Source organism: Seriola dumerili, unplaced genomic scaffold (assembly GCF_002260705.1).
Source record: "Seriola dumerili isolate Sdu_G_001 unplaced genomic scaffold, Sdu_1.0 BDQW01000044.1, whole genome shotgun sequence".
Lineage (NCBI taxonomy): Eukaryota > Metazoa > Chordata > Actinopteri > Carangiformes > Carangidae > Seriola > Seriola dumerili.
This window is the reverse complement of record NW_019174299.1, coordinates 774,125-799,082: the sequence shown is the minus strand read 5'-3', so window position 1 is coordinate 799,082 and position 24,958 is coordinate 774,125. Positions and strand designations below refer to the sequence as shown.

General features: G+C 42.6%; 2 protein-coding genes across 6 annotated transcripts; one reads left to right on the top strand and one right to left on the bottom strand.

Annotated features, from left to right (window-relative positions):
* Window positions 1-2,383: 2,383 nt before the first annotated feature.
* Window positions 2,384-7,258, bottom strand: ramp2 (receptor activity modifying protein 2). Of its 3 annotated transcripts, none has more exons than XM_022739304.1 (6): window positions 7,106-7,258; window positions 6,456-6,518; window positions 6,349-6,378; window positions 4,430-4,462; window positions 4,069-4,246; window positions 2,384-3,964 (listed from the first exon to the last, which is right to left on the bottom strand). In XM_022739304.1, the coding sequence occupies exons 1-6, from the start codon at window positions 7,164-7,166 to the stop codon at window positions 3,715-3,717; spliced, it is 615 nt and encodes a 204-aa protein (XP_022595025.1). In that variant the 5' UTR covers window positions 7,167-7,258; the 3' UTR covers window positions 2,384-3,714. The 3 variants fall into 3 exon arrangements, with proteins under 3 accessions (XP_022595025.1, XP_022595024.1, XP_022595026.1); XM_022739303.1 differs by having other exon boundaries at window positions 6,456-6,521; window positions 7,106-7,256; XM_022739305.1 differs by lacking the exons at window positions 6,349-6,378; window positions 6,456-6,518; window positions 7,106-7,258 and adding an exon at window positions 4,705-5,090.
* A 3,093-nt stretch (window positions 7,259-10,351) lies between these two features.
* ezh1 (enhancer of zeste 1 polycomb repressive complex 2 subunit) lies at window positions 10,352-24,030 on the top strand. 3 transcript variants are annotated; one of them, XM_022739542.1, is made up of 20 exons: window positions 10,352-10,514; window positions 12,238-12,427; window positions 12,605-12,730; window positions 13,241-13,363; window positions 13,930-14,047; window positions 14,231-14,527; window positions 15,228-15,333; window positions 15,615-15,778; window positions 15,952-16,043; window positions 16,135-16,297; window positions 17,688-17,872; window positions 19,649-19,740; window positions 20,029-20,057; window positions 20,171-20,296; window positions 21,477-21,655; window positions 21,793-21,888; window positions 22,060-22,141; window positions 22,245-22,325; window positions 22,406-22,490; window positions 22,644-24,030. In XM_022739542.1, the coding sequence occupies exons 2-20, from the start codon at window positions 12,248-12,250 to the stop codon at window positions 22,702-22,704; spliced, it is 2,385 nt and encodes a 794-aa protein (XP_022595263.1). In that variant the 5' UTR covers window positions 10,352-10,514; window positions 12,238-12,247; the 3' UTR covers window positions 22,705-24,030. The 3 variants fall into 3 exon arrangements, with proteins under 3 accessions (XP_022595263.1, XP_022595262.1, XP_022595261.1); XM_022739541.1 differs by lacking the exon at window positions 10,352-10,514 and adding an exon at window positions 10,781-11,064; XM_022739540.1 differs by lacking the exon at window positions 10,352-10,514 and adding an exon at window positions 10,781-11,185.
* The last annotated feature ends 928 nt before the right edge of the window (window positions 24,031-24,958 follow it).

The following is a 24,958-nucleotide window of genomic DNA, read 5'->3' as shown; positions in this document are numbered from 1 at the left end:
GAAGTGAAGCTGACACTATCAGCCGTATATAATGCCAAAGTCCCCATCAGCAACTGCTGCCAGAGGAACCAGCAGTTGCTGTACAGATGCCCTTACCTGCCGTCCTTCCAACCTCTCTGCCAGATCTCGAGGACGTAACAGTAATCAGCTCCCGCGGTGAGAGGACCTAGAGGCCGCGACAGAGACTCTCGAGTCAAAACCCAACACCCTGCAACTGGAGACACAGCTGAGGCTTTGCGAGTGAGATCAGTACTGCAGAGAGAGGAGGGTGTCTGGTATCTTTTTGTGCTGTGCAAACACAGTGCAAGCTTTGTCCTCAATTCTATGAATATACATATCTATGGCGGCACCATACAATTGTTTTTGCGAAGTGAGCTGAATTAAAGCCACTCTCTATGGAAGTATGAACAAAGACACTGCGGCAAACAACAAGGCAAGCCACTCACAGTCCAGCACACATATTATGTGGCAGTATTCAATTGGGTTGAGTTCTGGTGACTGTAAAGGCCATAGCATATGATTCACATCATTTTCCATACTCATAAAACCATTCAGTGACCCCTCATGCCCCACAAATGGAAGAACAGCATAACAGAGCCACTGGATCCCCCCTCGCTGTAGGGATCGAGCGTTGAGGCCTGTACCATTCTCATGGTGTACGACCGACAATATCACTTTTTTCCACATCTCTAGACCAGTGCTTCTGGTTTTTGCACCACTGTTTTTCCTTACATATCGCACTAATGTACGAGCATCTCAGTCAGCAGATGTGCGCTGTCGATCACAATTTCAGACCCTATTATCTGAAGTCTCTCCCATAGATCTAAATGCAGATGTCACTTTAGTCCCTGTTCCTATTGAAACACCAACCAGCTGAGCAGCCTTTGTGAGTGAAGCTCCTGCCATCTGTGCCCCAACAATGAACCCTCTTTCAAAGTCACTCAGATTTTTTCCTCAACTAAGCCTGTTCACCATTTTTATACCTGCTACAGAGCACAGTGCACCTGTGTAAAAGTATCTGCATTCGTTATGTTTATCCACTCATTTATTCAGGTTTTTTTTTATTTTGTCACGTATGTGTAATTTGTCAATCAAAACTAACTAAGATTTTACACAACAAAATATCTTTCTCTCTCCCTGATCCCTTAAAAAATTTTAAAAAATTTTAAAAAATTTAAATTTCAGCCCCACAGCATCAAGTCAACCCACTTTGGTGTCAGTGCAGATAATTCAAACTGTGGCCTGTATGGGATTATGGTCAAATCATCTTATTTATATACAAACTGAGGCCTCTCAAAGTGTTATATAACTGTGCTGTGGCGTGACTGAGGGGCTGGAAAATAACCTATTGGCCTCATATACTGCTTTGAAGGAATCCTGATGATAGTAAACAAAATATACATACTGCAATAGAGGCTGAGAAACACAGTTCATGGAGGCAATTAAGGTACTTGAGCAACTTGTCATAAGTCAAATTTGAACTCACAGACAGGGATGACCACAGTGTTAGACACTGATTGATCCTGGTCTGTTTCAAAGATGGATACATACAGGCATGAGCCAAATGTTACAATTGACAGAACATACATTAACCTACTTAGACATTTTCTGTTCTGCTTTATTTCATGTATGCTTAATGTAAAAATTACAGCCATGTTGGTATGAAAACTTCCTGCTGAGTTAATAATCAATTTATCATTGTTCCACTAGAGGGTAATGTTTCCTGACTGATAACATTCTCAACTCTCTCATCTGCTATAGATCGACCTTGGGTGTTTGAATTCTGTACTGAATGTGTACACATATGGTTTTGTGAAACAATTGATGTGACTGATAAAATATGATTAATACGGTTTTCACAATCACATATTGCATAATAGCATCACAAATGTCTCTGGCTCGCTCTAAGAATACGGAGTTACACAGAGTTGGATGAGATCAGAAGGGGGTGGGGACGAGGATGGTCCCAGCATCTAGAGAGGAGGAAGGTCACCAAACACACTTTCCCACCCAGCCCTGCCAGACACATACACACACTTACATACAGTACGAACAAACACAGGTCCACCCTGCAGTGTTGTTTGTGCCAGATGAGGGTGTGATACATGACTGCTGTCACTGCTGCCTTCACTACATGAGCACTTGCGCAGCATAGCAACTGCACCGCAATATACTGCTCACTGAAGATACAGTGAAACACTACCTGAGGCACAAAGCAATGCCATCTGCACGGCACTCGAGGGAAAGGAACGTTTAATCAAATACTGACAAAGGTTAAAGTGCACTTCTGTCAGAATGATGCCACAGCTCTGTTAATGTATCTTTGTTGAACATGAGCTTCATTTACCCAAAGTCCATATGAGTAAAAAAATAGAGCCATCAATCCAACTGTACATTTAATTGTATAAAATATAAAAAAGTATATCAAAATGCATACAGTACATGGTGTGAGAGCAGGCAGAATGTGTTCTCAGACAGTACAGTAAGTCCTGACAATGGCAGAAAACTAACACAGTATATAAATACACATTTTGTTCAAAATCTGAAAGCACCTACAGTGGCTTTCTGGTCGTAACAATACATACTCATACGTTATCAAGATCCAGGCGAAAGATAACACTTTTATCTTTGTGTCATCACTCAGTGTACATCACTCAGTGTACATCACTATGCTGCATGGACAAACTAAATGTCTTTTGTCTGAACAGGATGTTAGATGTTAGATCAACTTTGCTTCAATAAGCTCATCATTATATCGTCATGAGGATTGTCACCGTTTGGACAGTGGAAAGTGCTGAAAGATTTATCGCTGTTCGAAAATAGACAATACCAGGAAAGAGATCTCTGTCTCTGGGCGTATCCATTCTTTGTGTCCCATCTGTAACCTCTGACTCCAAACCTTCCATACACTATGACTCACATAACCACATCCATGTTTCAGACCATACTCCTTTGTCCTGTCCTCCCTGTATGTACATAGAGGACCCTTTTCATATATCACATATGAACACATAACCTGTATTCAGTTCAGGCTTGAAGTGAATAGACTGTACGTTGTCTAATAAGAGGCTCAAAGCAGAGATAAGTTTGAAGACTTCAGGAGTTCACTATTTAAAAAAAATACCTTGTCTTTTACCAACACAACTGGTGTCCAACATAATGAGGAGTGTCAACACAAATATATTTTTGCTTTTACTGTTGCAAGCCTGAGAGCTTTTGTCACCATAAACCTGAATATTGGGTTTTTTCCATTATAAATTAAGCTGTTTTCTGAACATGTGCATCCAGTTTGGATGTAACCAAATACCATCAATGTTCAGATTTCCAGTCCGGTGTTGTGTCATAGTGTCTTCTTTAAAAGTGTTAATGAGACACAGTACAGTGCAGTACAGTACATGAGTTTATAATAACAAAGATTTTGTCACAGTGAGTCTCTTTAAAACACCAGGAAGTGTGTCACTGAATAATTGTGATGACTCAGGATTTGACATTAACTCAGAATCACAATCGTCTATTGATAGGCTTTCTCTATCGCTCATGTTTCCAAATTTCACTGAATTGGGTTAGCGCCAGTGAACTTTGTCAGAAAGAGTCACGCCTCCACTGGTGAGATGAAAGCGCAGCAGCAGCCTATGTGTAAATATGCAGTCCTCAGGTTGGGAAAAAAAGGGGAAGAGCATAGGTCCAATAGAAAGTGAGCGAGGCAGAGACTTTTCAGGAGCTGCCGTCTCCATTCTTAGTCTTGAGCACCACAAGGCTGACCATGACAGGGATCAGGCAGATGGGAGTTATGACCAGGGCGAAGACGATGACCGGCGGCGGGTCGTTCAGCTCCTCTGTGGGACAATCCTTGAAAAACTCGGCATGAATGTTCACAAAGGTCTCTTCCACCAGAGGGTTGGGCCATGGGATCAAGAGACAGTCAGAGATGTCTTCTGTGCAGAGGCTTAAGTTACTATACAAACTGCAAGGTGGAGACAGGGACAGTATGGAAAGTAATTCAGATATTAGCAAAATACTTATTCAATATTTTGAATGTTAAAACTGCATAGAACACATGCAACTTACCCTCTCACATTATCCCAAATGCACCAGTCAGTGCTGTTCAGTGATGCCATCGCGCTCTCAAAATTTCTGAGACACAGATGTCTTGACAGGATTGAAAGGCAAGCCATTGTTGGAGCGCCATGTAGTTCATTACAGAAGTTGCAATAGTGCATACAACTGTGCGAAATATTCCCACAAGCTGCATGAATTGAAGAGAAACACAAAAAGAAAGAGAGGAGGGGAGGGGGAGTCAAAAAAGAGAGAGAGACAGAAACAGATTAGATAATGACAATAAACATGTGTTGCACATCTTCAGATCTCTTAGATTCTGGATGACTGTTCACAAGATTACACAGTGTGGTTATAAGGTCATGTCACCTACCAAATTTCAAGGCAGACTCTCCGTAAGTGGCGTCTAAAAGGGAGAAAAATCAGGTCTTTAAATTAAAAACATTAGCAAAGTAGACTATTGGCAGTAAACCCCTCTTCAAATCTACAGTGTAAGCCCTCTCTAATAAAGTTCATTAATAAAGTCATGCATCCAAGACAAATTTCAATACAAAGAGAATTGTTGTCTATTGCAGCTCATGAGTTCCTTTCACATGTCTAGCACTAAAGCAGGCATTTGCAGCTGTAGAAGGGAGACCACACACTCACCGGAGAGAAAGGAGAGGAATACCCCAATGAAACCAAGTGCTCCCTTCATGTCAGAAAAAATGAATAAAGGTGCGCTTTCTCCAACTGATGACCATGTATAATAAACCTAAACCTCTTAGACTGTGTACAGCGAGGCATAACAGGAAACCCGGCAGGATGGAAGAGACGCAGTGTAACCTTCGGTTACCAGATGTCCAAACAGTGTTACCCGCGGTTACCAGATGTTCTTCGAAGATCTGTCTGACGGCCCTGCGCCTTGGCAGCAGCTCTTCCCCTCTCCAGCACACGTTTCTTTAGGATTTTCTTCCTTTTTTAAAGGGGTGGAGGCAACAAAGATTGTCCTCTCCATTCTCCCAAATAAAAGGGAGCACACCCAAGCTGGGCTGGACTCACATCTGAAAACCCTTACTCTTTAACTCTTGTTCTGCTTTTTAGTCTCAGTTTCTCACAGTCGAAGGCCTGGCCAGCTCACAGCATGTGATTTATTTGCCTTTTGGGCTGCCTCTGCCAAATAGGAAACATAAGTAAACATTTAGGGCTTAGCGTTTTGGGGTGGATGTAATCATGACTCTGCAGGGTGTGCTGTGCAGACAGCCATGATTTCATATTTAGGTTAATTTGACCAAACCTGGAACAAGTTGTTGCTGACCAGCTGTTTAAAAGTCCAACCGTCTTTACACCCACATGCCAGTAAAGAAAACAGACAAAAAAAAAAGAAAGAGTGTGGGAAATTTTTTGTTCTTTTATGCCACGAGGAGCGCATGTGTGTGTGCTACATCTGTAAGGTACTTTCTCTCTGTCACTGCTCACCACTTTAAAGAGAAGTGAGAGAGAGCTGCTTTCATTGACTGAATGAAAAATGGAACGTATGGTGCATGTTTTCTCACGACCAACTTGTGAATTTGTGTCACTGGATCCACATGTTGGGCCTCTCACAACATCTGTTTGCCGAGCAGCATTTTGATTTAGTAATGACATCAGGAAATGTGTCTTTTCAGCAGAGGAGGAGCTCAGAGTTGGGGGGAGTTGGCAGGGGAAGGAGGGGGGACAGTCAGGGGAAAGAAAAAAAAAAAAAGGAAGGCACAGGATGAGGAACAGTGAAAGGGGCGCTGCTCCAAAGTTCCAGTTGTTTCACAACTCCGAGTTCATGCGTTGATCACAGACGTTGCATGGGGTGAATGACGAACAAATACAGGAAGTTGAGCCAGGTGGGGGCTGCTCATAATGAGGTTTCAGTTAACCTTTAACCCCAAACCATTATGGACCTTTTGTCTACTGCTGTTGACCCCTCACTGGTAGAGACCTCCCCAGGAGTTTGTCTTGGATTCTCAAGATAATACACACAAGGAGATCTTGGCAGAAAACAGGATCTCTGAGCTCTGCTTTCTGTGTTAGTCAGTCCAAGCAAATGAGAGTAAGGAACTGTTCCAAAGCAAGCCCCCAGTTGACACAAACATATATTCACTATTTGAAACTGTAAGATATACATACATATATAAAATGTAAACAGGTTAATGTAATTCTGCTAAATTAAAGTAAGATTAAATCAATATCTACCCATGTTCAGAGTTAATTTGCTATACAGATCTGCAGTTGATGGTCTATGATAAAGGAAGCTAGAAAAAGATTAGAAGATAAACTCACTAGCAGTCATCATGTCTGTTGAGTGATACTCTGTAGAGAGAAGACGCTGGGTTATTCAAAGTGTTTATGGTCATCCATTAGATTTTTTTTTTTAATCTTTCATATACCTGTTGTTGTGGCAGGTTGCACAACCAACTGTTCATCTACCAGACCATCCACTGTTGTGCATCCTGCTGCAAGAGAAATTCCAAAAATGGGAGAAATTAATATTTGGAATAAAGAGGAGAAGGAAAAGAAATGCTGCGATTCAGAGCAGGAATTGATATTAAGCTGAATTATTATAGTATATACAGATTTCAGAACTTGTGAAAACAGAAGAAGTAAGAGGAAATGACAAGGAGTAAGCTGTATCTTTCATTTGTTGGCCATTGCTTCTCAATATGTTCAACTCAAGGATATTGAAACCTACAATACATTCCCTTCCCACAAGGACAAATGATCTTAAGTAATAAATAGAAGCAACAACAGCATGACCCGCAATATGAATTAGGTAATAATTAAGTAACAATCTAATGATAACATTCTCAAGAATTACTACACCACAAAAACCTTTTAGCTGTCATGTCGTGATCAAAATCCCTCTGTGACCCTCAAACCAAACTGTTTTAAGTATAAAACTCCATCATGAGACTAGCTAAGCTCCTTTCTAAAAGCCACTGTCACTGAAAGCCCCTCAGCATTCCTCCTGAGAGGTGAGACAGAGGGCATGTAAAGAAGCTATACCATAGATTAAGACAGTGTAAATTTCTCTACTTACCCCAGATGAGAAGAGTCATAAAACACCCAGAAAACATGAGTGAGAAACTGGTGGCTGTCATGTTGTCTGACACTGCTCTGCCTGTCCTCCCTGGTGGGCAGGGATTACATATCTCCACCTTTGTCCAGGAAGCCTCTATAACACAACAGGAAGCCGTCACTTCCTATGATGGGCTGATTCACACAACAGAGATCCTCTGATGAGGTTAGAACTACTGTGCTCCATTGGTGCAGCACCATCTCTCTCTCTGGCTCTCTCTCTCTCTCTCTTTATCTATTTCCTTTGCTCATCCCACCCTCTATTTTCAAACAGAAGGAGAGAAGGTGGGGAGAGCCCGACCTTCTCTCTCCCCACACTCTCTCTCTCTCTTTGTCTCTACCTTTGACTTTGATTTTATTATTATTAATACAAGCAATATTTAGACATCATTTTTGAGTTCACACAGCACTGGTTTCATGCTGTTATTTTAATATGTGACAGCTTCTTTTTTTATGTTTCGCATGTTTCTCTTGAATGGAAACTTGGAACAGTATTTTTGTGCTGAGTAAATGTTAGCACCAGGAGTTGTGAAGCCAACTCACAGCCTGAGAGAGATGCATGATCGTTAATCATGATCCCAAGGGTTATTGCTACTAATTTGAGATTTGTGGGGGGTGGTGGGGTGTAACCCAAAAGTAGCGATTAAAAACCATGTATGATATTTTAAAGGTGTACTCCACCAAGTTAGTATAGCACTCCTATCAGTTAAAAAAACAAACCATATTTCACACAGCTCCCACAGAAGGTGTTATACAACTTTATTCACATATGCAGTAATACTGTCCAAGATCTGTAACTCTGATGTGTAAAACTGGTGGAGTTCCCCTTTAATTTATCATCATTATAGAAACTACATTTTCAAAATTATGACTTCTGTTTCTTGTTGTCACTGTAGAGCATAAGACTTATTACATACGACTGGCTGTGAGTCAGAAATATGTTTTGTGCTGCGTTACACCATCAGCAGTGTGACCCCCCACCCCGACCCCCCTCCCACCACCTCTGCGTCTGACAAAACACTGAGCTTCTGTGGTAATGAGAGGCAGCAGGGATCTCCAGTATCTCCAGTAGTACTGATGCACTTGTCCACGTCACTGAATGGCGAGTGCTCTTTCTCAGCTGCCGGCGCTTGGGAGAGAGCCAGGTAGCTCGGGGCCAAAATTGCTTCCACATTTCATTTCATATAAAGGAGGCTGCTGTTATTTTTTTTATGCAACTGATTGAATTTTTTTTTTTTTTTTGGAAAACCCCACAAATAGAAGCTTAAATATACCATCTGCATCAAATTTGCAGTGTGAATAAAGATAAATAGCTGAATGGATTTTCCTGCAAGGAAGTGCACAACGATTTTTTAGTGTTCTGTTTTAGGAAGCCAGAATAAGTCAAAGTTTGCTCAGCATGTCTTTCTTTTATGAATAAATGCTTCTTACATCAGTTACAGTCAGTTAATATTTAAAGAGGTAACTATTTCATCAGCTTACTTTGTGAATCTTTTCATCAGCAGGCCTTTGTCTCAGATCGTAAAAGCTGCAACATATTTTGAAGAGTCCCAGTGACAGCTGCCAAGAGCCAAACACACAGTTTACACTATACACAATTAAATACTTCCTGGTGATAACTGTCTCGCTCCCCAAGCTTATCGCCCCTCTCTATGTTTGCTATTGTTTGACAGTTCACTATCAGTGTCGGGCTACTTCAAATACCAGTGTAGACACACCAAACAGGCTGTATCATCTGAGATACTTTTGCTCACTGGATGCACAATTAATTGCCAGGAATGCGCGGCATAAACAGCAGAACCAGAGAGCAGCAACAACGACTACAACAACACAGTGATCAGAGTCTGTCATGTTTGTATCGCACGATATGAAACCACAGTGTGCCCAGCCAGGTTTCTTGATCCAAATTAGACATGTATATGAGAAAATGTCATGTCACAGGATGAAAAGTAACTGAACAGTGCCATCTTGTGTGTCAGAGAAGCAGCATTCCAGTGCTTTCCTTTACTCTCTGAAAGGTTTATTTTTTTTAAGAACTATAAACTAGTCAATGGATTAGACGGCTGTAAATACAGACAGAATAATAAGAATTCACATCTTTACAGCTTGTGAGATATGACATAGGATTAAACTTTACAGTACAACCTACATTTATGCTCAGACTGACATTTGACTAAGTGAATAAATAGAGCCATGTTTTTAATGAATATTTTAAGGGATGTGTCTTTGTCCACCGGAGCATCAAAGATTAAAATAACAGTTTAAAAAAAGTTAAGTATACAAAATAGGTCTGTCTTCCTAACCATAACATCCGCCCCTTTACTTTATAGCCATGGAGTCTTGCGTAATGACACTCTGTCTGTGCCCAAAAGTATTGTCAAGTCATGCCTCAAACAACCTTAAAATATGTTGTTTGTTTTCTTCAATGTATAAAACTAAATGTCAGATATTTCCCTGGGTAATATCCTGAAGAACAGGAAAAAGTTGTGCTAGAAATTCTGTTGTGAAGAGTGAAAACAGATATGTTCATCATCAGAGCAGCAACATTTCAAGCATGAAAAAACACACAGTACATGACTTTAGTAAGCAGCACTTTACTTTAACTCCCCTATTTAGCATTTGTAAGCAGTATGAGAATGTAATAAATGGTGGAACAACAGATAATTAATGACAATACATTCAAACACATTTATGTCCCAATAGCTACATAAAAAAGGCGATTGTGTTATAAACAGCAATTAAATACATGTAATGAATAGACTGTTTCTGAGTGCTTAATAGGGGAACTTAAAGATAAGTAATTATTTTTAATTAGGCAGCCTATAGGCTCCATTTAGTGGCCACATTGTAAATTAGGTCAAATCAGGAAGTGAGATCATGTGTGCTCTACTGATCTGATAACAGTGTAGTTATTTGATTAACTACAGACTTACCCCCTCGTCTTTCACCAATTTCACTTTCACCACTAGATTTAAATAATTATTGATAAATTTGAGAAACAAACAAGACAAAAACACCCATCGTCATGATTTCAACTCATAAGTTCTTCCGATTTGTATTTTACGTGAAGTACGTAACAGCATCAGTGGCCTGAGGACCATCACCCAACCCTCGCTCGCTCGCTCGCTCGCTCACTCACTCGCTCTCAACACGGAGGATGAACTGAGTTGAGCTCTCCCTGGAGGAGGAGTGCGGAACAACAACTGGACTGTTTTCCGTCCGACTCAGGTCCATTGGAATGTGAAGAAACTGTGGGCCAGTTTTCAACCTTTAATTAATCCGCTTTAATTCTTAAATTGGCGCACGTTATTTCAACGGCAATCTCTGCACTTTCAAGGGAAATACGCATATTACTTGACTTTTCCGGTTTTGTGAGTCGTCTTGCTATTTCAAAAACACACAAACAAACAAACAAAAAAAACAATAATATTCCTGTGACATTGTTTATTTGTGTGTCTGTTTCACACACCAATGACTTTGCCTCACTGTATTTTCCATTGCTCTTCCGTGCAGGTTACTGCTGTGAATAAGCTAGAGGGATTTTTTTTTTTAAGCATTGCATCTATATGCCGACCATGCAGTGTTATTGCATTTAGATGGCGATGTAGCGCCGTGGACAGTTGCATCAGTTCCTGTGCGTGCGTGTAAACGGCTGTGCTGTGGCTGCTCCACGCTACTTTTTATTCCCAGGACGCAGAATAGTAATAAATCCTCCTCTGCCTGGAAAGGCTGTGATCATAATAAAGACGTCACCCTCCTGCTCGGGTTGGCTCAACCAAGCCAAGTGCGCAGCTATTTGTAAGCTACAACAACAACAACCACCACCACCTCCACCACCACCAGCACCATGCCCGTGGATAACGTAGTGATTTCTCTGAGATCCCCCCGCCGACCGGAGACGATATCTGCGTCAGATCCATAGTAAATATACAGCCTTTATTTGCTCCGGATCTCTCCACTTAAAAAAAAAAATACAGAGAGGGACTTGATCGCCTTGCAGGCTCTTGTCGCAACAAATAGGACGCAAGACGTGGATTTGAAGGTATTTAATAACTGCGACACTGGGTGTAGAGGTAGACGTGACCACGGGTCCGTTAGAATAATGTGCTGTCATTGTGGTGCTCGTTGCGCACGTCTTTAAAGTGTTCCACATTTAAATGGATACTGAGTAGCTCTGTTTGCACGGGTCTGCAGCTACAGGACGTAGCGCACTTCATAGCTGTGGCTGAAACGTGTGCACGACTCCAGGAAAAAAAGAAAAGGCATGGTAGCAGTTTCCCGAGCTCAGTTTTGTCTTCGTACTTATTTTCGATTGTGTTTTAGCTCGGACAGGGAAGTTGATGTTCACTAAGATGCTTGTGAAACACGTAAAAACTGTACTACGCACTTTTTATGCTCCGCTTCATATTGCTTTTCTGAAGAGGCACGCCCACTCCCGAGCAATGTGGATGCCCCGTGCTGTTAGATCCGTAGACACTTTGCGTATTCATGTGCACAGCGTCAATTTGTTCGTTATTCGGTTGCAACACATGGTAAAAAATAGAAGCTAAATGCAACAGACACTGAACAGTTTAAAGCACCTGTGTGGAAGGCTTTTTTTTTTTTTTTTTTTTTTTTTTTTTTTTTTTTTTTTTTACATTAGATGTTAATTTTGTTTTGCCAACAGAGGGGGGCACTCTTTCAAACAGACTTCCAGTAAGACTGAAAGGGGAAGTTTTATGTCTGTGAGAGGCAGAGAGGAGGGGGGGGCATGTAGTACTATCTGCAGCCTATATAGTAATAAGGCTATATAGGGAAATGAACAGGAAATGATAGAATGGAACAAAGCATATCACACCAAAACTATCTATCACGAGCATACTAATACCTATTAATTGTATTATAGAGAATTATTGTGATGGAATAGGTGTTGAAATAAATTCACTACACACTTTGTAAAGCCTTGTAATGTTATTTGAATTTACTACAAACTCATTTTTGACCCAAAATGCAATAATTGTCCTGATAGTTCACCTTCTGCACACCTTTGTGCAATTAGAATCTACTCTCTGTACACCCTGTACTCCACTGATGTTGGACTGGTTCATCACATAGGATCTCTGTCATGGAGGAAACAGCTGCTGCAGACCCAGCCCCTGGCACCAATGCTGCCCCACCAACCCCAAGACCACAGCCGTCCTTCTTTGCCCCCTCCCGCAGCCTGCTGGAGTGGAGACGGAGGGTCAAGTCTGAATATATGCGCCTTCGCCAATTAAAACGCCTTAAAAAAGCAGAGGAGGTCAAGGTGGGTCAACTCAGTTATTGACAGGTGTGCTAGTAAATACATTTGGGGCTTTGTGCTGTATGCATGGTGTGTGATGGGGACTTGTAGTGGGTTCGTGTTGTATATGCAGCACTCACTGTGCAATTTTTGTGTGCCTAGCTGCATGTGTGACTCGCTCTTTGCTCTGTTTGTTTCCAGACCCTGTTCATGTCCAACAGACAGAAGATTGAGCAGCAGACAAATCTTCTGAACACAGAGTGGTCCAAGCTCAGGATTCAGTCCATCCCTTTGTCAACTTTTAGTGGAGCTATGGCCAGCAAGAAGGTTTGTGTGTGTGTGTGTGTGTGTGTGTGTGTGTGTGTGTGTGTGTGTGTGTGTGTGTGTGTGTGTGTGTGTGTGTGAAGGTAATAATGTCTGTTGCAAAACAAAATTTTATACACCATCCTGCCTGCACAGTCTAGGCTCTGGCCTCATACTCTTTCCCCAGCTGTTTTGCCTCACCTGTCTACTTTTATTATTATTATTGTGTGAATGTGTTACTAAAATATCTCAGGACAAAGGCGTGTGCCAGGAACGGATCAACAGCAGCCTAACAGTCGTCTGTGGCCCTATGGGAGCTCATGATATGAACAGCCTGAGGCCATAACAGCAACTTTCTCTTCCCATGTGCTGTCGGGATCTGCTATATTGTGTTTACTGGGTTTATTTTCTCTGTTGGGGGGGTGGGGGTCAAGCAGCATGTGTATTAAATTACAAAGATATAAAATAGTCCAAAATTGTTGAGGATTGTTGTAGCGTCTTGTCAACCTCAATTCACGTATGGTTCTCTTACAGATGTGTACAGTGGAGTTTGGCTTCCCAGGGTTCAAAGCTCAAGCCATCGCCATGAGGCCACTGTCAACAGTGGCAGGAATCCCCTTCATGTACTCCTGGTCGCCTCTGCAGCACAACTTCATGGTATGAAACAAATCACATTGTGTTGCAGGTGATGCAGCGACAGTGTTGTTACAGGTGCAAGAACAGACGTTGTGTAATATTTCACTCATTCGCCCGATTCTGATATAGAAAATATTCATGTGTTCGGTGGAGACGGACATGTTCCCCCTGTGAGCTGATGGAAATTCTTGGCTCTAGGAACATCTAAACCAGTCATCAAGACACATTATCAAACTAAAAACAGGACATTTCCCCTTTGTTCCAAAATAGCTTTATTTTGTAAATATGTACTTTTCATCTGCAAAAGGTGATATGGTCACAGCACGGAGACAGTTTCACACACTGTTCTTTGTAGCACAACCTGGTTTGCGTTAATTTTGTTTCCAGTCCATTTGTGCACGTTTGCTGGACTGTGAAATCCTCATAAGCAGGACCATGTGAACATTTTGTGAACTCTCTGCAGCAGACTTGTGGTTCTTGCTTGTTGCTTTGATATTTTCAGCTGTAGCTCCTCAGAAGTATCACAGGTGGTCATGCAGCATTCAGGCAGTCACAAATGTGTTTTGATGGGGATTTGTGTGTCCTAGGTGGAGGATGAGACTTTCCTTCACAACATCCCCTACATGGGCGACGAGGTGCTGGAGCAGGATGAGGCCTTCCTGGAGGAACTCATCGACAACTACGATGGTGTTCATGGTGACAGAGGTGTGTGCCCCATCATAGATCCCTGTTATCCTGTCCCTTATTTGATGCCAATCTGATATACTGTATATCAGTTCTATTTTTTTATTTTTTTGGAGGATTTGGGTTTATTATATGCTAATGATTCAGCTGGAAGCCTGTGGAAAAGGTGTTGACATTTGTTCTGATGTGTTGATTGTGTTCCAGAGGGTGGTTTCATCAGTGACGAGATCTTTAAAGAGCTGGTGGAGGCCTTGAGCCAGTACTCTGACCACGAGGAGGAGGAAGAGGAGGAAGCAGTAGCGGTGGTGGAGGCGGCGGCGGTGGCGGCGGCGGCGGCAGCTGCGGCTGCAGCGGCGGCTGCAGCGGCGGCGGCAGCGGCGGCAACGGGGGAGAAGGAGGAGGAAAGAGTGATGATGAGGAGGAGCTCAGTGGAGGGTTCAGAAGAGACCAAAGCTGGGACTGTGGCGTTCATCAGGAGGAAGAGGAGGAGCACAACCGAGGGTGAGCAAGTCCTCAGCTGTTTATTTGTGTCCTGTTAGAGAACAAGAGGGCTGCAGCGTGAACAAGGCCGCCACTGTTCCTCTCATGACACTGTACAGTTGCCACAAGGTCGCCCTGCCGCAGCAGCTCTGGAGCTGGTGTTGTTTACTTTAAAGCTGCCCCGTGTCCCTGCATGGGTACTCTATGTGTGTGTGTGTGTGTGTGTGTGTGTGTGTGTGTGTGTGTGTGAGGGAACCTGTTTATCCATGACACTGATATGGCTCAGGTCTAATGACAGAACTTAATGACCTCTTGTACCAGGCTTTATGGCAGACTAGGCTGTACACACACACTCTGCCAACGCTTAGTGATAGTGAAATGGAAGCACACCTGGGCACACAGTCATTCAGCTACAGGTACACAAACACATGCATGGATGAAGGCTCCGTGAATAAAAGATACTGAAGAAAAGACTGTTCTCATTACGTCACGATACTGACAGAGAATTGTTTTCAGAGCATGTTGTTGCTAACTGGCCTTGAGAACTGGGAAAACTTCTGCTGGATTGCAAAATGTTTCAAAGAACATATTACATAAGCTTTGTTTGTGACTCTGTATCAAAACCTGATTTGTGGACAAAACAAACTGTAGTCACTGTCTCTCTCTCTCTCTCTCTCTCTCTCTCTCTCTCTCTCTCTCTCTCTCTGTCTCTCTCCCAAAGTGAGGGACCTGTGCAGCAGCACCAAGAAGATCCCCAATGATAAGATATTTACAGCCATCGCCTCTATGTTCCCCTACAAGGGCACCACAGAGGAGCTGAAGGAAAAGTAAGAAAAGTGAAGGGAAGCCGGGGATCTATGTGCACAATGCTGAGCAGGCCGTTGCTTAGTGTTCACCATGGAGACGCAGGCTGTCAGGGAGGAAAGTAATAATGGTGGCTCCCTCTCTGAGGCTCTCTGACTCAAAGGAGGAGTTGCATCAGCATCTGAAAGAGCTTTGCTCAGAAAGAAACATGTACAAGTTCGCCCAACAACAACTTCAAATGAGCATACTAATACTGAGGCACGAAGGCGTGTCATGACTAAAACTTTCCCTGTCACCTCAACAGGTATAAGGACCTCTTGGAGCCCCCCAACCCGGTGAAGCTGCCCCCACTTTGCACCCCTAACCTGGATGGACCTTTTGCGAAGTCTGTGCAGCGAGAGCAGTCGTTACACTCCTTCCACACACTCTTCTGCAGACGTTGCTTCAAATACGACTGTTTCCTCCACCGTAATGGCTTGATTTATGTTTATTATTATTTCTCCTGCATATTCATTTCTGCTTTAAGTGTTGTACTTACTTAATTGCATCCAGTTGCTAACTGCTAACGACCCGACACACAATATGTCACAATTGTATATTATTTTCCAATTATATCTATATATTGTTTTCTGTTCATAAAGCTTTTCATGCTACGCCCAATGTTTACAAGAGGAAGAGTAAGGAGATCCGCATGGAGACGGAACCGTGTGGTGTAGACTGCTTTCTGTTACAGGTATGCCAAGCTCACAGTTACGTAACTCATTCACACATTCTGTACAATGCCGTACTATGTTGTTCTTCCCATCCCGTGTCCTCTTCTGAAGAAGGGGGCTAGAGAGTTTGTGGATCAGAACATGTTACGGTCACAGAGGTCTCGGAGGCGACGGAGGCAGCAGCGTCCCACCAGCTCCGCCTGTCCTGGACCATCTGGGTCTGCCGAGGAAGGAAAGGAGGGTGACAGTGACCACGAGACCACCTCCTCTTCAGGTAGGAATCGAATCTCACAGGAATAGGGTTTGGAGCTACTTTTTTAAACCACCAGTTTTATCTATGGCTTAACATCACTATTATGTTAGACAATGTATTCAGAATTTAGCAATGTTATTTAATAAAGTTATAGTAGAATATTGGCTTTATATTGCTTATAATGAACAATTTATTGTTTTGAGAGTTCCATTTTCTGAGCTGAGCTAAAGTAAATGGTTAATTCTGGTAATGCAATTAAAGCTTTGTGCTCTGAAACTCCATAAAGTATAGGCACAGTTACTTGTAATACTGACACTCTGAGTCACTGTATGACTGTGCAAGTGGATGCATCATTTACCATAAACACCCCCCCCCCAACCCCCCCACCCCCACCCCCAATTCCCCCTTGTATGGAATGCTGTCTGCGCCGACTGCAGCTCTTCACAAAAGTGAGATTTGGCCAGAGATGATAGCTTTCAAGTCATATCCTGCTCCCTCTTCTGTCTCCCGCCTTCTTCAGCCCCCTCTCAATATCAGCTCTCTCTTGCCAAGCAAAATAAAACAACCATTAGTTTGCATGTTTCAGCCCCAACATAAACACTTTGTTCCCTCTCCCCCTTCTCCTACTGTGTTTTTTTCCTCTCTTTTTTTGCATTTCTATTGACATCTTCATGTGGAGAGCAATGGGAGGGAAATAAGAGCAATCTCCCCTGAATCTTTATCGTCCCTCCTCCCCCTCCCCTAGAGCTCTCAGGTTGTTGTTCATCTCCATCAGAGCCTCAGTGGAAGTCTCTGTTAGTTTTGGAAACCGCTCACGCTTAGCCAATGACTCAGCAGATGCTCTCACACGTGTTGAGATAATGTGGAAAAAACAGATTGTTGAGCAGATTAATAAAGATACTCAGTGGTAGAGCATGCGGCCACAGCAATGCTGCATTCAGCCTGTTGCCAAGCAACATCCGGCTCTCTGCCTGGAGCTGTGGGTGTACAAGCATCAGTCCTGAATATATCCAAAAAGCTAAATCAAAGCCCATGGTCCCTTGTGTATGTGTGTGTGTGTGTGTGTGCATCTAAATACACATAAAATGGCATCCAGAAATAATAATGTGTATCTGTGTTGGGTTAAAATATCAATACTGGTGTGTGTGTGTGTGTGTGTGTGTGTGTGTGTGTGTGTATGTGTGTGTGTGTGTCTGTGTGTCTGTGTGTGTGTGTGTGCAGATAAAAAGCTGTCAAAAAGCTTTTGTCAATACCAAATAATAGGAACATGTTTGTATGTGCTGCTCCATGTGTGTAGATTAAAAAAATATGAAACAATCTTTCTGCCAAGATTAGTTAGTCAGTAATACTAAAGTGTGTTTCTGTGTGTGTATCTGCATGTGTGTGTGTGTGTTGTGTGTCTGTGAGACAGAGGGGAATTCACGGTGCCAGACCCCTACCAAGATGCGTCCAGGGGATGATGACAGGGAGCAGCAGGCGTGCTGTGTGGTCCAGTGGAGCGGGGCCGAGGAGTCACTTTTCAGGGTGCTACACGGCACATACTTTAACAACTTCTGCTCCATCGCTCGCCTCATCGGTACCAAGAACTGCAAGGAGGTGAAATGTTTGCACATTTTACAGTTTTCCAATCTCATCACATTTCCTCTGTCACCATAAGCAGAACATGCTACACTGACTTTGCTGTATTCATTCAGCATTAAAACATTTAATATGGTCTTACTGGCAAATAATGATTCATAACTGTGACAAAATGTGGCTTAGATCTAAACAAATTCTGTTTTTTTTAAGTTGCTAGTTCTCAACTGATTTAACATTACACTCTTACAGCATTGTTAGATTCTCAATGGACAGTCAAAAATCAGATATCCTCTTTTTTATTCCATGCATTCTCCTTCCTTTTCAAAACCTGGCGCCTACATTACCCACAATGCAACTCAACTGCCAAAATGTCTGTCAGTGATTCAGGTGTGCTATGCTAGTAGCAGCTGATGTATCTTCAAGCTGCTAACCTCAGGCAGAGATAAGGAGCAGGTCTGTTAAGCTGACGTCTTTTCTAATTCCAAATCCCCGTTTTTTTTTGTTTTGTTTTTTTTCTTGTTTTTTTCATTTTCAATTTTGTAGTCTTCAGACCCAACTGAAACTGACTCAAGTGACATCACTTGAGGCAAAGACTTGAGGCAGCTCCCTCTGGAGCCCCAAAAAGCTTTATAGCGCTCCCCAAAACCTGAAAACACACTTTGATGTGTAAGATCGGCGGAGTTCCCCCTTTAAAATGCCACATGCTGGAATGAGAAAAAGGCAGGAAGTGGATTTCAAAAAATCCTCAACGCTTCAGTGGAGCAGAAAAGAAAAAAGAATCACATAAAACAAGACCATAGAAAGAGAATGGTGGGGAATAGGAAATAGAAACACGAGGCTTTATGAGAAAGCACAAATAGTAAAAGTAGTACAATTGTGAGTTACAGGCTGCTTCAACTGTTGCTTACCAGTTATATTAGCTACACAATGTAGTTTTAAATTTAAAATAATGAACTATGACTAACACTTTCTGAAACTGATGCATAGTTGTTTTGAAATAAGTAGCGTTGCTGATTTCTGTTGCATTTGCGTCAGTGCAAGTGTAATAACACATGCATCCTGTGCCTGTGGTTTTATGGTGTGGATAATTGGGCTGACAACAGAGAGAATGGCATGTGGCACCATAAACAGGGATGCTTACCAGATGTAACGTCTCTCATATACTCTTCGTGATGCAGTAGTTCAGCCTTAGACATTCCCACACTCATGTCAGTTGAGTCATTGTCAAGTCGGCTGTGGGGAGTGGGTTTTTTTTTTGTTTGTTTGTTTACTTTTGAGCACAATGCACCAAAGAAAGAACAGGTAAACCAAATCTTGATCTGTCTGCGTCATGTTGAAGCAGCCTCACCCCTTTACATCCAACCCTTGCAGTGCCTCTCGTCCCACGGCCAGACGAGTCCAGAATCTGCACTGGCCTGTCTGTCACAGCCCTGTATCCAGAAGGCCCTGCCCACTGCTTAATCGAGTAAATGCTAAAACCAGCTGCATCATTATGTATGTCTGTGTCCTAGGGAAGAAGCCAAATCTGGGTTTTGGCAGCCAGAGGTGGTGGAGTGTGTGTGTGCAGATGTATGTGTATATTTGGCCCCTGCGGCGGTGGTTTTGATAGCAGAGGATGGGGGTGGGGGGGGATCTGTGGTGTAATCGAGGCGATGTGCTTTTCAGCTTGAGCAGCAGTACATTACACAACATGGTGAGGGTGAGGAGAACAGAGTTTCTTCACAATTGTCTACTTTGGGGATAAATTTCCATCCATGTGTTGCTGTTGTCTGTGTCGTTTTCAATCTCCCCCAGGTTTATGAGTTTGCAGTGAAGGAGGTCTTGATCCATCGTGTTCCTTTGGAGGACGGAGGCATCTCGCCCCAAAAGAAGAAGAGGAAACACAGGCAGGATATCACCAGTTATTCTCCCTCTCTTGCCAACCCTTTGCTGAATGATGGAAACATGATCTCTTGCAAAAAGGGAGCTTGGCCTTCAGTGAAACTGAATAGATGAAGGTTAAAATAAATGAAGTCATGCAGATAAAAATGTATTCCGCAATGCTGCATGTGTTGATCTTCCTGTCACATCTAAATATTTGTCATTTAATAATCCATCAACAGTGATAAATGTGGAACAAGTCAGATGACTTTTTAACTCGAACCCTTTTTCCTTATGTTTGTTTGCGGTGGCAGGTTATGGGCAAAGATTCAGCTGAAGAAAGGTACGTTCATCCCACAGTAAAACATCACAGTGTGACTATTACTACATTGTGTCCTCTGAAATACAATACAGCTTACTGTGCCAGTCTGAGGGCTTTGTCCTCTGTTGCTCCAGATAACACATCCAATCAGGTGTACAACTACCAACCATGTGACCACCCTGACCATCCATGCGACAGCTCCTGCCCATGTGTGATGACCCAGAATTTCTGTGAGAAGTTCTGTCAGTGCGAGCACGAGTGTGAGTGTCACCTTTTTTTTCTTTTTTTTCTTATTCACCTGTGTCACCAATCTCTACCTTATATGTTTTCCTCTTCCTTACACAAACAATAACACAAAAGCAGCCTGCTCTGCCCCGTGAAGCTAAAAGAAAATTATTTGTCACCACATTTTCCACTGGAAGCTCTCAGTAGCATTTTTTTTTTTTTGCCAGGCCACAATAGAGCAGGGCGGCAGAATGGAAAATGATTCTGCAGTGTTCTGGCAGTGGTCAGAGGAGAAGCCGTCCTCTGGCGGGGATAGGTGGGTGTCTGTTTAACGCAGAGCTGTGTTCACAATGAGGCATTCGCTGCTGCAGCAGCAGTGACCCAAAACTGTGTTTTCCAAAATGGCCACATGGTGGAGGAAAGCATTTTGTATTTTGGCCTCTGGAGAGTTTACACCAGAGGAGGAGGATAAGACGAAGTAAACATTTTGCTATGGTTTGAAAAACGATGGTTTTGCCTCATTTATTCATCAGTTGTGGTTCAGTCACCCCCTCCCCACCCCCACCCCTCCCCCTCCTCCTCCTCCTCCTTACCCGACTGTTACCTCGCCTTTTCCCGTAGCTGAGGAGAGCCGGGGCCAAACAGGAAGCAGACCTCGGTTTGCACATGTGTGTGCTCTAAAGACTTGGAAAGGAATCAAAGGGATGTGACAGGCTCTGTGCCTGATATACAACATCATCTCCAACATCAGTATGAGTCAGGCAGTTCTAGCTAAACAGTGTTTGATGATACAGACATATAAAACCCACACAGGCCGGGAAAGGGAGCTTAAAACGGCACGACAGGGGAAGACAAACGCTGCCTGGAGCTCTTGTTATGGACAGTTTTCCCCAAGCAGAGGCTGCTGGAAAGACATTTTGGTTATTCCTGCCTGATCCTTCCGCTCATCTGCCCAGAGGGTGTTATGTTTCACTCTGCAAAATTGTATTTGAGCATATCTGCCAGCAGAGGTCTCCGATGAGCTTCTCAGCATTACTCAGCCACTGAGCCTCCATGCTGCAGCTGCATTTTGAGATGGAATTATTTATCATAATCATATTGTGTTCTGCCAAGTTATGTAATATATTATATTTCTGCATCGACGCATGCAGTTTTGGCCATAAACCCTCTGCATGTTCCCCCATCTGAGCAGCTCCATGTCTAAACATTTTCTAGGCCAGAACCGCTTCCCAGGCTGCAGGTGTAAGACTCAGTGTAACACCAAACAGTGTCCCTGCTACCTGGCCGTGAGGGAGTGTGACCCAGACCTGTGCATGACCTGCGGTGCTGCGGACCACTGGGACAGCAAGGTGGTCTCCTGCAAAAACTGCAGCATCCAGAGAGGCCTAAAAAAGGTACGCAAAGACACTTAAAGGACCCGATAGATAGATAGATAGATAGATAGATAGATAGATAGATAGATAGATATTTGTAATCTGTTATTCTGGATACAACTTAACTTTAGATCACTCATATGCTACTTCCCCTTTAGCACTTGTTGTTGGCTCCATCAGATGTCGCCGGGTGGGGCACCTTCATCAAAGAGCCTGTTCAGAAGAATGAGTTCATCTCAGAATACTGTGGCGAGGCAAGTCCATGCAGTTTAGTCTGATTAAAATGATTTGGTTCATGAGCTGTCAGCTTGATTTAAGTTTTGTGTTTGTTATGAATATGTATGTGTGTGTGTGTGTGTGTGTGTGTGTGTGTGTGTGTGTGTGTGTGTGTGTGTGTGTGTGTGTGTGTGCGTGTGCATGAGCAGCTGATCTCTCAGGATGAGGCAGACCGACGCGGCAGGATCTATGACAAATACATGTCCAGCTTCCTTTTCAACTTGAACAATGGCAAGTATTCCCCACTCCTCCTTTAACGTCACCTGCCCACCACTCCACTGTAACAGTATATTAAGCAATCCTTAATATACTCTGTGTGTATGTCTCTCAGCAGACTTTGTTGTGGATGCCACACGAAAGGGGAACAAAATCCGCTTTGCAAATCATTCAGTTAATCCCAACTGCTACGCGAAAGGTAAAGATGACTCAGTTGTTCTGCTGTGAAGGATGAAAGCAGTGTCCTGTTGGCTGATGTTTTGTTTACTGACGTTGCAGTGGTAATGGTGAACGGAGACCATCGCATTGGAATCTTTGCCAAACGAGCTATCCTGCAAGGAGAGGAGCTTTTCTTCGACTACAGGTAGAGTCACGGGCCTTTTTGTGACTCTACAGCAGCTTCAAAGTAAAAAAAAAAAAAAAGAAAAAGAGACAAGGCCACTGTACATTGTGCCTGAATTATCAGTCTCTGCAGATACCGTGTACTAACACTCTTTACTTCATCTTCTACCCACAGATACAGCCAAGCCGATGCCCTAAAATATGTGGGGATAGAGAGGGAGGTAGACATGACTTAGCTGCACCTGCTGCCTACCTCCATAACCTGCCCTTAACTCCTCAGCCACCCACTAATGCTTCTGTCCCTCTCTGCAGCGTCACATCTAGCTGACGAGTTTTCTATGAACAGTCACTGTCTCTGCCCTCTCTGCTGCACTTCCAAAAATAGAAAGTCCCTCCGTGCTGTTTGCAGGTGCTGCCGCTCTGCAGACTCACCGTACCACCTCCTTCAGTGACAGCCGTCAGCTCTCCCCCCTCCCTCATCTGTCCGAACCCACCCACCTACCTGCAAGACTGTATACGCCAAGCTTATGAAACTAAACTATTTAAAGTGGAAATACTATTAATCCACATTGCACATTGTTTTTTTTGTTTTTTTTTGTTCCATCTTGTCAAAGCAAAGAGGCTGCGATGCAGTGTGTTACTCTCTCAGTAGTTTTGTTACCGTACTTATAGACCGGCTTTTGTTTGATCTCTCAATACATAATGCAAGCTTCTCCATCATACCTAACGATCAGTGAAATGCATGTGCTGTTGTCTCTTGGATAAACAGACCATTAAACATGTTAGCCACAGCATTAGCTTCAGTCAGATGCTGCTTTGCTCTGAGCAGTCACTCAGTATTGTAGTGTGATGTTACCCTCTGGTTGTTTTTTGGAAGAACGTGACCAGGTGTGTTCCTCTGTGAACCATCACCATCACATCTCTATGGTAAAAATAAGTTATTGTGCATTTATATCATTGTTCTGCAAATAAAATTAAAAAAAATAAAAAAATAAAAAATAGGCAACCAGACGAGGAACCGACTGACTGAATGTAACCCGTAGATAATGGTGAAGAGATCTCATCCCTCCTTTGGTTTTTACTCATCAACTCATTCCGTTGGTACTCTGAGCAACGTACACGCACATCACAACATTTCTCATCATGTTTACATGATCTTTGAAGCCTTCACACTTTGTGAGGCAAGTAATTCACAAATGAGCGAGTCACATAGTAAATGTCTTCCTTGACGAATTGTATAAGTGCCAAATGTTTCCACGCAGAAAAAGGCTGACACAGTGTGGATGTGTTGCATATTGAACAGGTGTGTTAAAGGTAACTTATAGCAATGGGAAAAAAACAAAATTATCAGTGTATGACCAAATATTAAAAGTCCCCCACATGTGAATGTAAAATATCATTTAACATCTTTTCTTTATTTTTATATGTCCTGATTTGTTACTCACTCTTTCATTTATAAAACATTAAAGCCCACTTTGAAATGAGATCTTTCTCAATAGAGATGAACAAAAATGGAGTTTACTGCTATGTACAGTGTATGCCTATAAAAATAAAACTTTAACTTTATACATTATAACATGCTGTCCTGGTCTTTATGTGTGTACTGTGTGTACTGCAAATGAAACAACACGTCAACAGTTTTACTTCAAGCGTCTTTTATTGAGGTGACAGGTCGGCTTTGCCTTGATTCACACAGTAATGGTCATATACAGTGAAAGTATTACAAAACAAAATCGAGCGAGTTACTGAAGAACAAGAAGAAAAAAAAAAACATTTCTAAATTTCAGTGTGGTCACAAACACAACTGTAATCATCATTTCTGGTACTTGTTGCGGAAGGATTCAATTTGATGGTGCAGAGGAGTCTTAACCTGGTGGAACCGGCCCACTCCTCACTCTGGTGTTTCATCATCTGACTTCATAAATGATATCACTGTTGACCGGGTATCTGCTGATTTATATGAACAACTGTTAAAAAGTCTTAAGGCTTTTATAGGTACTAAAATCTTATAATATGTGTATAGAACATGACACAAGATAACATGCAAATCCTGAACCTAATTCAACTTTATCCCCCTTTGAATATGCTTTCCTCTTAAATTTAAATTCTAAAGTTAATCTTTAACCAACATTTAACTCCACTAAGCATTAAACAGCACTCAGTAAATGTCACATTCTGCGGAATCAGCAGATACCCTGTCCGAGCTAACAACTTCCTGCTGGTTTGCTCCCTCTACTGGTCATTTTAATCCCTTTTTACCCCACACCATTGCCTCCATTAACAGGAAGCAGGCTGCACACTTCCAAGATCAATTCAGCACAGAATCAGTGTGTTTGTAATTTCACTAAACACCACAGAGGAGCCACACTGAGCTTCACCCAGGCCTTGTTTCTGTTTCATTTAATACCGTTGGTGCACTACAATAAGTGAGCTGGATAGTTGGCATCAGTGCACATTTGTTTGCTTGTTTTTTTTGTTTTTTTTGATCAG